This window comes from Lontra canadensis, unplaced genomic scaffold (genome assembly GCF_010015895.1).
Source record: "Lontra canadensis isolate GAN:19392208 unplaced genomic scaffold, GSC_riverotter_1.0 scaffold30, whole genome shotgun sequence".
NCBI lineage: Eukaryota > Metazoa > Chordata > Mammalia > Carnivora > Mustelidae > Lontra > Lontra canadensis.
Genome location: NW_022631024.1, coordinates 16,566,221 through 16,578,457, shown reverse-complemented (window position 1 = coordinate 16,578,457; position 12,237 = coordinate 16,566,221). Strand labels below are relative to the sequence as shown.

General features: G+C 49.6%; 1 protein-coding gene across 13 annotated transcripts in view; it reads left to right on the top strand.

Annotated features, from left to right (window-relative positions):
- RAPGEF1 (Rap guanine nucleotide exchange factor 1) overlaps positions 1-12,237 on the top strand; it is a 132,300-nt gene that overhangs the window by 70,976 nt on the left and 49,087 nt on the right. For all 13 annotated transcript variants that reach the window (XM_032866122.1, XM_032866119.1, XM_032866117.1 and 10 more), the window contains 2 exons: positions 1,191-1,369; positions 5,757-5,913. In XM_032866122.1, the coding sequence (XP_032722013.1) occupies positions 1,191-1,369; positions 5,757-5,913 (336 nt within the window). The remainder of the gene's footprint in view (positions 1-1,190; positions 1,370-5,756; positions 5,914-12,237) is intronic.

Sequence of the window (12,237 nt, the reverse complement as noted above, 5' to 3'; positions counted from 1 at the left end):
AATTTACACTGACATTCCCCATCGTTTAAGAAGAGAGCTAGTGTTCCAAATCATAATTACTTCTTGTTATATATGATTTATCTATTTACAGATTATTGTTTAAATCAGCTTTTTCTAGGATGTTCTTCTTGCCCTTAGTTGCTTTTATTAATGTATTCGCTGGACGTCACAGAGCCCACAGGTGGCAATTTTCCTCCTATACAGCGATCGTAATTTGCACTGAACATGGAACCGGTTTCACTTGGGTAGGGCATCTGTTTTATAGATGGCCCTTGATCTCCCTTCCCTGCCAGCCAGCCAGGACCCAGGTTGCTGACATCAGGGCCAATAGAGAGGGAGGTTGGGGAAAGGAACCGAGGTGCGTGTATGCCCACTGACTGGATTCGAGGTATCCTGTAGTCGTAGAGAAAAGATCTGGGCATGAGAATTGGAATGCTGGTAAGCGTCGGGCTCTGTATGTTGTTTCCTCTTAGCGGGGCTTTCTGCAGGAGCAGAGGGACCGAGTGCTGTTCACGTGTGCCGCCCGAGCAGCGACTGCATCGTTGCCACCTGCTCAGACTCCTTTGCCTTTTTGCCCCAGCGCATCTGCCCCTTCTAACCCTGGGGTTTCTAGAGCCTTTGAGAGAGCGTCATGTCATTGAGAGGGGCTGCCTCTTTGGGTTGAATGTGGGACTCCAGTGAGGGGACCTGGGAAGATGGGTTTTGAACACGAATGTCCCCGCCCATCTTGCATAGTCCCTCAGGTCTTTGAAAGGCCTGGGATCTCTGGATTTGATTTACTGGAGAGATAAGCACCAGGAGGAGATCCAACTGTTGGTTTTCTAAGCTTCTGCAGCCGTGAGCAAATTAGTGCTCCCTACACTTAATGAGGTGAGTGGTGATATCTCAGTGAGGTAGAGGAGGAGAAGCCATTTTTAAGACCTCAGGCCACGTCAGTCTGTACGAGGAGGGGAATGCAGGAGGATCTCAGTGAACTTTCTTGGTGCACGCTCCCTTTTCCTTCCTTCAAGCCTGGCCTCTGTACCCTGGTTGCAATCCTTAGAAGGTAATTTGGCTTGGTTTCTGCAGCAAGAAGCCTTTTCTCTTTGCACCAGTGTCAAGCTAGTTTATAGGAAATCATACTTTATTTTTCTCAAAATAGCTCCCTTTAATCTCTCTCCTCCCTCCTTGTGCTTAACATTTCCTTTCAGAACCTGAGCTGGCTGGAAGAGAAAGAGAAGGAAGTTGTTAGTGCCTTGCGCTACTTTAAGACCATTGTGGACAAAATGGCTATAGATAAGAAGGTCCTGGAGATGCTTCCAGGGTCAGCCAGCAAGGTGCTGGAGGCCATCTTACCGCTGGTGCAGAGCGATCCTCGAACTCAGCACAGGTGAGTTGCGCCAAAGTCCTTGGCTGTGTCAGAGCGAGGGAGGCCTGCGGGCATCTTGGTTTGGGAACACTTCAAACTCCGGGCTTCTAGGGACTGGGGAGAATGTTGGGAGGGAAAGGGGGCCCTCTCTCTGCCCTCCACAGCTATGACTTGATGCTCTCTCAAGGTTGAGGTCGATGTGGCTCATGAGGCCTTGACACTGAGGGAGATCTCTTGCCTTGCTGGGGATGTAGCCGCGGGTAAGTGTGTGGTGGTTTCTTTGCCTCGGGTCACTGGCAGTAATCACACCGAGACTTGGACACGTAGCTAGTACCCTTCCTTGGGTTTATTGTAGCATGAAATCTTACGAATATCTAGCCTGGTAGAAACCTCGACTGCTTAGCTGCTTAGGCCAAAAGAGAGAAGAATCCCATTCGAGCATGGATTCATGAGACATTCCACTGTGTCAAGCCAGATAGCGCCTGGAGCCCCTGGAAGCCAGGTGTGTGGCGTGGAGTCTCCTTCTTCCCAGGGAGCTTTCGCGGAGGAACGCTTCTCCTGCTAGAGTGCATTTTCCCCTTAAAGGCTGGGAGCAGCTTGTTCCCGTCTCTGTTGTTAGGAAAGGAATATTAAATGTAATCGTATGTGAGAACCTCGCAGGCGCTTTTCCTTTGAGAGGCTATCAGATGCCTGCTGGCTTTGTGTTTCTTTTCTGGTACCTGCTCAGGATCAACGCATCTCTGTTTTCAGCTCCTTGAGATGGTTTCCTGTTCATACAGCCCCGTGAGACTGAGCTTTTATGAACCCCTTTCAGAACTTGGTAGTTTCTTCTTCTGGGAGATAGTGCAAACAGTGTCTTTATTTCCAAGAAGCTCTCTGCCCTGGGGCTTCGGCCGTGGGGTCCCAGCCGCCCCCTGCAGATTGTACTCTTCAGGCCATCTGGTGGCTGAGAACAAAACATTGGTATGGCTTGGCTTTGCTGCTGTCCTCACTTCTCCAGGCCATGCTGCTGTCCCCAAGGAGGAACCTGAGGGTCCCGGCGTGCCCTGCTCAGTTGCCACACACACACGGAGTGCTTTGTGTGCTGGCCCCCAGACCGAGGACTGTGTCTCCCTGGTAGTGAGCCCCGTGCCCAGCTCGTAGAGGGCCCCACGCGGTTCTCCTCCAAGGCAATGTGCCTCAAGGATGCTAGGGTCAGATATGTAGATGGCTTCGCTTTTTATGCCCTTTTCTCCTGCACCTCTACCCGTGAGATGGTCCCTACCACGGGGGAGTTAGAATCCTGTGGAAAAAAATCAACTTTCCCACCCGTGATAAGGTGCTAATTTTATGGTACCAAATGGAAGCTCTGTTGGGATTTGAAAGAGGGAGAATTAGAGGAGAGCCTGTGATCCAGTGGAACTTGCCAGAGCAGGAGATGCTGGGGCAGGGCCTGGAGGAAAGGTAGGAATTGGACAGGCCTTCGGGGCAGGGGAGCAGGAAAGGCAAGGGCCTGAGGCTGGCGGGGCACTGGTAGGAGGCACGGGAGGAGACACAGCAATCGTGTAGCGCAGAGCGTGGGGCCTGACTGAGGGGCTGTGGGGAATCGGGGCTCAGGTGCTGAGCCTCTCCCGGGGGCGTCGAGTGAACAGTGCTGAGCGTGTGCGGCTGCTGGGGCTGTTGCTCCTGGACCTGGGCAGTTCCCTCTGGACTCGCCAACACGGGAGGAATGGATCAAGCGCTGGCACACTGGTTTGGGGGCTTTTTTTTTTTTTTTTTTTTTGTCTATGGGGATTTTTATAGGTATTTTGTAATTGATGAACTAGGGATAAAATGTCTAGAACCGTTTCCTAGAGGGAAGCAAACGCCTGGATGTGGGCATGAGGAGTGAGGACTTTCCTCAGGTAGTCCTTGGGCTGATCCCACTTCCAGGACTTTTCTTCCTGAAATTCTTGTAAAACCAACTGATACTTTTCTTGGTCGCCTTGATAGCTCCTCCTCGAAGTTTCCTCTTTGATTTCTTCCATCCTGTCATTCCTCTCGGTGCAGTTTATAAACTGGGAAGGTGCTCTCCTGTCTTCTTCCCCGAGCTTTCTCTGTGGGGTGGGTCCTAGCTGGCGGGCTCTCGGTCGCCCTCCCCTAGGGTGCTGGGACAGTGGTGGACCAGCCTTGGAACAGGCCCCTGGGCCGCTGAGTGTGAGCAGCGCCCGGAGGCTTCTCCCGCGCAGTGGGACGTCCGGATCCGTGCTGGCCTTCAGTGCGGATGGCTCCGCTCTGTTTCTGAAGCAGACCGGCCACTGGTCCGCTGGACATGGTCACAGTCCAGGACCCCCCTTTCTCTCTGAGTGTCTTAGCCCCTGACACAGGAATATTCTGCTTCCAAGGTAACACAGTTGCCAGATTCGTCAGATGCTTTCAGGGAAGTGTTGCCGTTCGGTGCAGCTAGAAAGTGTTACGGAAAAGTGTCTCCCTGCCTCCTTTTCGGCTTAGCCTGGCCAGTAGTTCAGCAGTGTGCTTGGTGCTTTGGTGGGATCCCCCAGGGGCGCTTTGGCAGAAGGAGGCAGTCTTTGTTCACAGAGCCCCCGCCTGGCCCTGCTTGAAGCGAGGAGGAGTGCTGGCCGAGCGGACGCGCGCGCACACACACACCCCACCCCACCCCCGCAGGATGGTGCCACCTCACGTCCTGCCCCAGGGAAGACTGAGTTCTTGTCTCCCTCCCACCACCCTCCTTCCCAAGAGAGTGGGTCCAACAAGCACTTGTCACTCCTGTTACTCTGTGAGGCAGCCAAGCCCCGGCTCTCTCGGGCCCTTTGGTAAACTGTTCTTGTTTCTAATGGGACCCGAGGAGCTGCCTTTCATTCTTTCTGGCTGTTCTGTTTCTCCTGTTGGAACATGCCCAGAGTGGAATGCCTGGCTAGATGGAAGTTGTCGTTTTTTCCGTCCTACCTGATACTGAACTTCTCGCCAGAGCATTGTTTGGTTCAGGTTTTTGTTTGAAATAGCTTTGTTTTTATAACCTGTTTGGGTTTTTTTGTTGTTGGGTTTGTTTTTGGTTTGTTGTTGTTTTTTTTTAGATTTTATTTATTTATTTGAGAGTGTAAGCACGGGGTGGGGGCAGGAGGTGGGCAGGGAAGAGAGAGAGAAGCAGGCTACCCAACTGAGCAGGGAGCCCGATGCAGGGCTTGATTCCAGGACCCTGGGATCATAACCTGAGCCAAAGGCAGGCACTTAACCTGCTGAGCCACCTGGGTGCCCTTTTAGAACCTTTTAGAACCTGTTTTAATCATATCTTACAATATTATATCTTTTTCTCAAAATTCTGTCTTTGGCTTCTAAATGTCTACCTCATTCTTTTTCTCCCCCTGCTGCTTTTTTAAGTGGAGAAAGGGGCCTCCCCCAAATCTTCCATAGTTTTGCTCTTCCTCTTTTATATAATATTTAAAATGGAAAAGTGATCCTTTCCATAATTCCTAGAGAAAATTATCTTTAGTAATCTAAAAATGTGTAGGAGATCTGGGATGCCTGGGTGGCTCAGTTGTTAAGCATCTGCCTTTGGCTCAGGTCATGATCCCAGGGTCCTGGGGTCGAGCCCGGCATTGGACTCCCTGCTTGGCGGGGAGCCTGCTTCTCCCTCTCCCCCTGCTTGTGTTCCCTCTCTCGCTGTGTCTGTGTCAAGTAAATAAAAACTTTAAAAAAAAAATGTGTAGGAGATCTAAAAAGTCTACACTGGGGCCTCCCCTCCCCAATCATTGAGGCGTCCAGGAGTCTCCGGGCCTTGCGCTCTGTGTGTGGGGTAATCGCAGTGTGCAGTCGACGCCTCCCCCACCACGCGCCTCCTCGCCTCTCATCTGTCGTCTTGAAACGCTCGTAGTGCGCTGCTCTGGCATGTCTGCCGCGGAGTAACTGCAGGGATGATGGGGTGAGCCCAGTGAGGGAGTTCTAGTGACTTACAGACCTGTCGAGCTCGCGTTTAGAGGCTGCTGCAGTAACGGATCCTGCCTGTTGGCTCCTGGTGACACATTTAACGTGTTAGTCTGATGGAAAACAAGACTGGTACAGTGCTTTGACCCGTGACTAGCGGCGAGGAGGAGGGGAAGAGGGGGCGCTCTTTGACAGAGACTGGACTCTCTTGGGATATGAAGTTTGAAGAAGTATAAAAACTCATGATGAAATTTTCGTATGTTCCATTTGGGAAGTGAAAAAATTTTATAACAGACTAGAATATAAAGCTCCGTATGGCATTTGTGGGATGTAAGGGTCTAGGTCCCAGGGGTGGGGGGGTGTTACCAGAAAGGGGGTATGGCTCTAAAGACAGATGGAGAAACATGCCCTCGTCACCGAGAAACTGGTTCTGGACTAAACAGTCGCTTCAGGTGAGGGTCACTTTAGATGTTTAACTTTCTTTACAAACTCTTCTCTGCCCCCCCAGCTCAGCCCTCTCCTCCTGCCATAGCCGAGTGTACCAAAGTCTCGCCAATCTCATCCGTTGGTCTGACCAAGTGATGCTAGAAGGTGTGAACTCAGAAGATAAAGAGGCGGTGACAACCGTGAGGGGGGTCATCAAGGCTGTGCTGGATGGAGTGAAGGTAGGACGCAAGCGCCGGGCAGCCTCCCTGCTGGCGTCTGTCACACAAGACCTTGTTCCCGAACTGAACACATTAGAACGCACATCTCCCAGCGTCTCCGGCGTGGGTGTGCTGCTCTGTCCCATAACCGTTCGCTTCTCTCTTACAGCAATAGAAGCTTTTGGAGTGCTCGTCTCCATAGCTGGAAAGGCTGCCGGAAGCAGTCAGACTTTATTGAGCACATATTAAATCTTCAGTGAGTCTTTATATCACAGCTCTGGCTGTGTGTGCTTTTGCTGGCTAGACAAAAGGCAGAGGAAATTGTTTTTGCACTGACTTTTTGCAAAATTCTCAGCAATCTCGCTATCTTTTCATGTTGTAAGAACTTCTGGGATTCTTGGTAGAAAAACGGGATTGAGATGAGTAAGAAGTGAAACTGTCTGGATTTGAAATCCTTGATGCAGTCTGTGACTTTACTAGCCAGGGAAGTCAGAAACAGCATGGTGGGAAATTGTGAATCACAGTTAAGGTGGGAGGTGAAGGCCGTAGAGGGTCTGGAATTGGGGTCCGTGGGACAAACTCTGATTTAGAGACAATAAGTCCTGGTGGGTGAGGAGCAAGGCAGAATATTAAGCATGAAGTGGGTGAGGGCCTTTGGGTCAGGATTAGGGCTGTGAGCAGTGGGAAAGTAGAGACCCTGCTATCTTGTGAGGCCATATTATGTAGTGGAAAGAAGGCTAGTCTGGGGCCTGGCTGGGTTTGAATCCCAAGTTCACTCCTTACTAGTCTGTGAAGTTGGGCAATTTACTCAAAGACTTTGTATCTTAATTAACTCATTTATAAAATGGGTATAATAATAGTGCCTTATATCCTAGGGTTGTGGGAAGTATTAAATTAGTTTCTACATATAAAGCTTTTAGAACAAAGACTGGCATACACTAAGCACTCAGACTTTAACTGCTTTCTTTTTTTCTTTTTACTAATTTTGTGGTGCTGAGTGTATGCTTTAGAAACTAATCTCTTGTCTTGGGGGAATTAAAAAAAAAATAGCTGTGTCATCCTCCTTTCTACACCCTTCAGTCCAAAACTGTAGCTGAGGTACGTAAAAAATGCCTTTTCCGCTCAACCCTGCTATCAGATTCCTAAAAGCTGCCTCCTCTGATTCTGGAGAGTGGAATAAGGAGCCCCCCACACATGGTAAAAACTGTAGAGGAAAGGCTAAGAAAGCATTGCTTAATGTTTTGAATGGCTCCAGAATGAACTGTGTTGACTGGGGAGGTCTTGGTGGCTCCCTGCCTCCAGCTCCAGGGAAGGAGCTGCCACGTCTACTGGGAGTGTCATGGAGCTCACCTAGAGAGAGGCTTGGCTGGGTGGCAGCAAGTCTCCTCTGATGGCTCCAGGCCCTCTTCTTTCCCCGAGGTTTACGAGGTCCCACGTCATCTGTTTTGGCCAGTGAGACTCAGGGTATAGCCCATTGTGGCTGTTGTGCAAGACCTTTGTCACCGCCCAGATTTTGGAGCGTGTTCAGACGTAGTGTCCCATGGAATCTTCCCCGCAGCTCTCAGAGGCCAACAGGGCAGAAGGAGACGTGACCTGGGTCCATGCTTCCTCAGAGTCTGTAGAGATCTGGCTCATCCGGCCCTGGCTCTTCCTGTCCAGGCTTCTGGAAATGCTCTTATTGAAAGTTGTTAGTCTGCAGGTGACATTGTTCAGGTTTCCTTCTGCGGGAGTATAATGAGATGTGCAAAACGAGTCAGAATGCCCGAAACAGATGAGATGGGGTTTCTGTGTGTAGAGCTTTGTCACGTTCCCAAGTCAGTTTCTGTTATGGAATCACTAAACCACCTCAGTATCCATTGAAGGACATGTCTAAAAGACACATTTCTGATTTCTCAAATTAACCAGTGAGAGAGGGAGAGAGAGAAACTGACAGATTATGAACGCGTCTGTGTCTGGAAGCAAATAACTTTTCCTCAGTTGTTTTTAAAATACTTACCCCAGAACGAAGACTCTGTAGGTGATGAGCTCTGAATTCAGTTCCGTTTCATTTACTCAGGAAGCATTTATCGAAAACCACCTGTGCACCAGGCCGAGCGATGGCGTTGGGCATATAGTGGTAAAACAGGTACAGTCCCGGACCTGATGCCGCTTACGGTCGGAAGAGGGGAAGGGACAACAGAGGTCGTAATCTGTAATTGTAACTAGGATGAGTGTTATAAAAGAAAAAATGGCATATGGTCTTACTTGCCTTTTTGGGAGACCTTCCTTTTTTAGGGTGGTCAGTGACTCTTCCCAGAAGGAGAGACAGGCCAAAGGCAGAGGGTTGTGCAGGAGTTGGCTTAGTCCTGGAAGCTTTAGGGGTTCAGATCAGTCCAGGCTACAGCGGCAGTCCAGACACTGTGCTGTTGGCGTGTGTTGCTGGGGCCTCATAGTACAGGCAGCGGACACTTTTTCCCTCCTCACGCTCATGACAGTTCTGAACGTGGGCCTCATTGACCCTTCACAGGTGTGGGAACAGGCTCGGGCTGACATTGGTCAGTGGCAAGGTCCTGCCTCATGCCGGGGCCTGCTGGACTCCGGGCCCTGGGCTCTCCCCATCACCCTCAGCTGCCTCTCACGTGCCCTGCCTCCATGCCGGCTGGCCTCCGGCTTCTCTGCCGGTGTCCCATCAGGCTGAGTACAACATATAAGCCTGTGTCCTGGTGCTGTGAGAGCCTTAGTTGGCTGGGAGGGACAGGGCCCTGCAGAAACGAAACAGATTTCTGAGAATGTCTTTATCCCACTTGTAGAAGTGCTGGCACGTTCCTTTAAACTGAGTCACCACCTTTCAAGTAACTCATTCAGTTGGTAAATGGAATCCCTTTTTTTTTGAAAGGTTAAAGAAGTGTTTTACAGGATTACTTTGTTTAGCTTATTATTTATATTATTTATTACATATTATCATATTTATATTATATAATATATATTATATTTAGTTTCTTACCATTTATTATTTAAAGGCCTGCATAAATGTCACTTGTTAGCCCCGTAAGCTTGGGCAAGATACTTCTGTGAGTTTCAGGTAGGTTTTTAAATATTTACCCTGAAGAACTAAAGAAGGATTAAGTAAGACAATGTATATAAAGTACCTGGTAAGTGCGAGGTGTCCAATGAACGGTGGGTGAGTACTGTTAGTTGGGGAAACGTTAGTACCTGGGACGGCTCACATTTACCAGTTCTTGACAGTGGGTGTGGCTCTTCTCCACGCATCTCACGTCAAGAGGCAGACCTGTTATTATCCGATCTAGCCCAGGCAGGTGCTCTGCTCACGGGCCCGAGGCTCAGAGAGGATGGTGACTCCCCGAGGAAGGAATGTGAGGCCCAGATTTTCCCTGGCACTGGCTGTTGGGAGCCAAGCTCCTCAGGCTCCAGCAGGAGACCTGGGTCTTCCTTTTGCAGCCAGCGCCCCAGCTGTCCCTACCTTTGCCATCTAAATGTCAGCTTCTCCTCTCCTCTCTGTAGCACAGTCTCTTACCCACTGCCCTAGGCTCCGCTTTGTCCTCTCTGCAGACCTTCCAGGGATGTCGGTTCTCAGACTGAGGGCCTCTTCCCCTGACCTCCAGCTCCCCCCAACACACACACCACTTACGCTCACACTTTTTTTTTTTTTTAAACCTTCTAATGCTGACAGCCTTGGAGGAAAATGTGGAACACCTGCAGTTCCGTTGTCTGACTATCACTCCCAAAACTGGACTTATGTACCACGCCAGACTCCCTTCGTATATGTTAACCTAAAAAAATAAAAGTTATTTTACTAGCAGAATGGGTTTAGTTGGGAAGAGCAGAGAATTGCAGTTCGGGACATGCAAGCTATGGCAAAACCACAGGCAAGTCCAACAAAGAAAGGAGGGGAGCGTGGCTTTATGGACAGGACGTTGGGAGGGGCGGTCCTGGACGGAAGTTCCCTGGAGAAGCAGGACTTCGGGGCAAGGGCAGTTCCTCACTGCTGAGCTGCTGGGGTAGTGGATTTCTCTTTGGAGAAGCAGCGTCCTTCCTTCCCTGTTGGGTCTGTAGTCATGATTCCCTCCTATGGCGGGGACCTCGGCTGGGGTCTCTCAGTGATGGTGCTTCCTGAAATTGTTGGCAGTGGTGTGGTTCCCCTTTCTAGCCAGCCAGCTCCACTTCAGTGAGGTTTCTCTGTATTAGAATTTTCACCTACAACAGGAATACTTCAAAAGAAATATTTTTCTGACCGTATCAGTTAGGATTAGGTTTGACTACAAGAAAATCCAAAATAATACTGGTTTTTAAAAGATAAAACTTTATTTCTCCTTTGTGTACAAGAAGTTCACAGTCTGCTAGGTAGTCTGAGGCTAAATAACATTTTCATACAATGGTCAGGGATGTGGTCCTCTCCCCTCTTGCTTTCCTGCCATCCTTAGCACGTGGATTCCACCTCATGGTCCAGAATGACTGCTCAGTCTCCATCCATCATGACTATATTCCAGCCAACGAGGAGGAAGAGAGAGTAAGAAGGTGTGTCTTCTCCATTTAAGGATGCTTCCTCAAAGGCCTTACAAAATTCACTCACATTTTATTGACCAGAATTTGGTCACATGCCCCGCTGAAATTCTGTTAATAAGGAAGAACAGGTAGCATGGGGCAACTAGCTGTCACTACCACACTGACATCTCAAATAAGCCATCTCTTTTATTCCTCATTCAGCCTGTTTTACATTTTTTGATGAAAAACTTCAAGCATTTGCAGAGGAAAAGACAGGACAGTGAAGGCCCGTCCCAGAGCTTCCACAGTTGTCTGCTCACGGCCAGTCTGCTGTACCTCAGCCCACTCCCCTGCACCATGGGAAGCAAATCCCAGCCGTCTGTCCTAGCGTCTGTAAATGCCTTCGTGTGTAGCTCCAGGCCAAGGCAGGCTCTTCTGCGAGGGGCCAGGTAGTACATATCTGAAGTCTCTCAGGCTACGGTGGTTTCTGCTGTATTTTGGTTTCTGTTGCACATTCTTTGGTGTTTGTTCATTTTGACTTTTTAAAGATTTTATTTATTTGAGAGAGAGAGAGAATGAGCAGGGGGAGGGGCAGAGGGCAAGGGCCAAAAGCAGACTCCCTGCCTAGTGCGGAGCCTAAAAGGGGTGGGGTGGGGGGCCGTGATCCCAGACTCTGAGACCATGACCCGAGCCAAAATCAAGAGCCAGACCCTTAACCAGCCGAGCCACCCAGGCACCCCCTTAAAGTGTTCTTACCTTGAGGACTCACAGGAAGCAAGCCCTGGGCTGGACCTGGCCCACACACAGCATGTAGTTTCCTACCTAGTAAAGCTTGTGCACCTCAGGTGCCTGGGTGGCTCGGGTGGTGAAGCCGGTGGTGAAGCCTCTGCCTTCGGCTCAGGTCATAATCCCAGGGTCCTGGGATCAAGTCCCGCATTGGGCTCCCGGCTCAGTGGGGAGCCTGCTTCTCCCTCTCCCTGTCCCTCTGTGCTCTCTCAAGTAAATAAATAAAATCTTTTAGAAAAAAATAAAGCTCATATACTTACTAGTTCATCAAAATGTTTCTAAAGATCTCTTTTCTCTGTGTTTTTGTCCTTGTAACTTACTTGTTTTTAGAAGGGGTTGGTTGCTGCTGCTGAAAGTCTCCCACATTCTGGGTTGTGCTGATGGCACCTGTGCCGTGTTGTTCAGCATGTGCCTCTGTCCCTAGAACTGAGGCTGAATCAGATTCAGGTTTTCGTATTTTGAGTCCTTCCTAGGCCTCCTTGCACCTCCATCAGAAGGCATCTTTCCCTTTTCGATGTTAACAGCTGTTGATGGTTACTGCCTAGATCCAGTCATTGATTAGGAGTTGCAAAATGATGACATTCTAATTCTTTGTGCCATCGATCCATCATCACTCAGCCGGGTACACTTAAACGGCAGACTTCCTGCGCCAGTTTGTAGTTATTCTGAGTTCTAATTCTCAGAGGAAAGGCAGGATCGGAACTCAGTTCCTTCCCTTATTTACCAGTTATCAAAATAGTGAGTGTTTCCTAGCATCCTTTTTTTTTTCTAAGATTTTATTTATTTATTTGACAGACAGAGATCACAAGCAGGCAGAGAGGCAGGCAAAGGGAGAGGGGGAAGCATGCTCCCTGCCGAGCAGAGAGCCCGATGTGGGACTCGATCCCAGGACCCTGAGATCATGATCTGAACTGAAGGCAGAGGCTTTAACCCACTGAGCCACCCAAGTGCCTTCCTCGCATCCTTTAGCACAACCAGTCAACCGAGCTTTTTCAGATACGATCTTGAACTCGTGGCTGTGCCTGTGCTGGTCATGCTCCAGTCCACTGTGGTTGTCACTCTTCCTGGTGCCCAGGC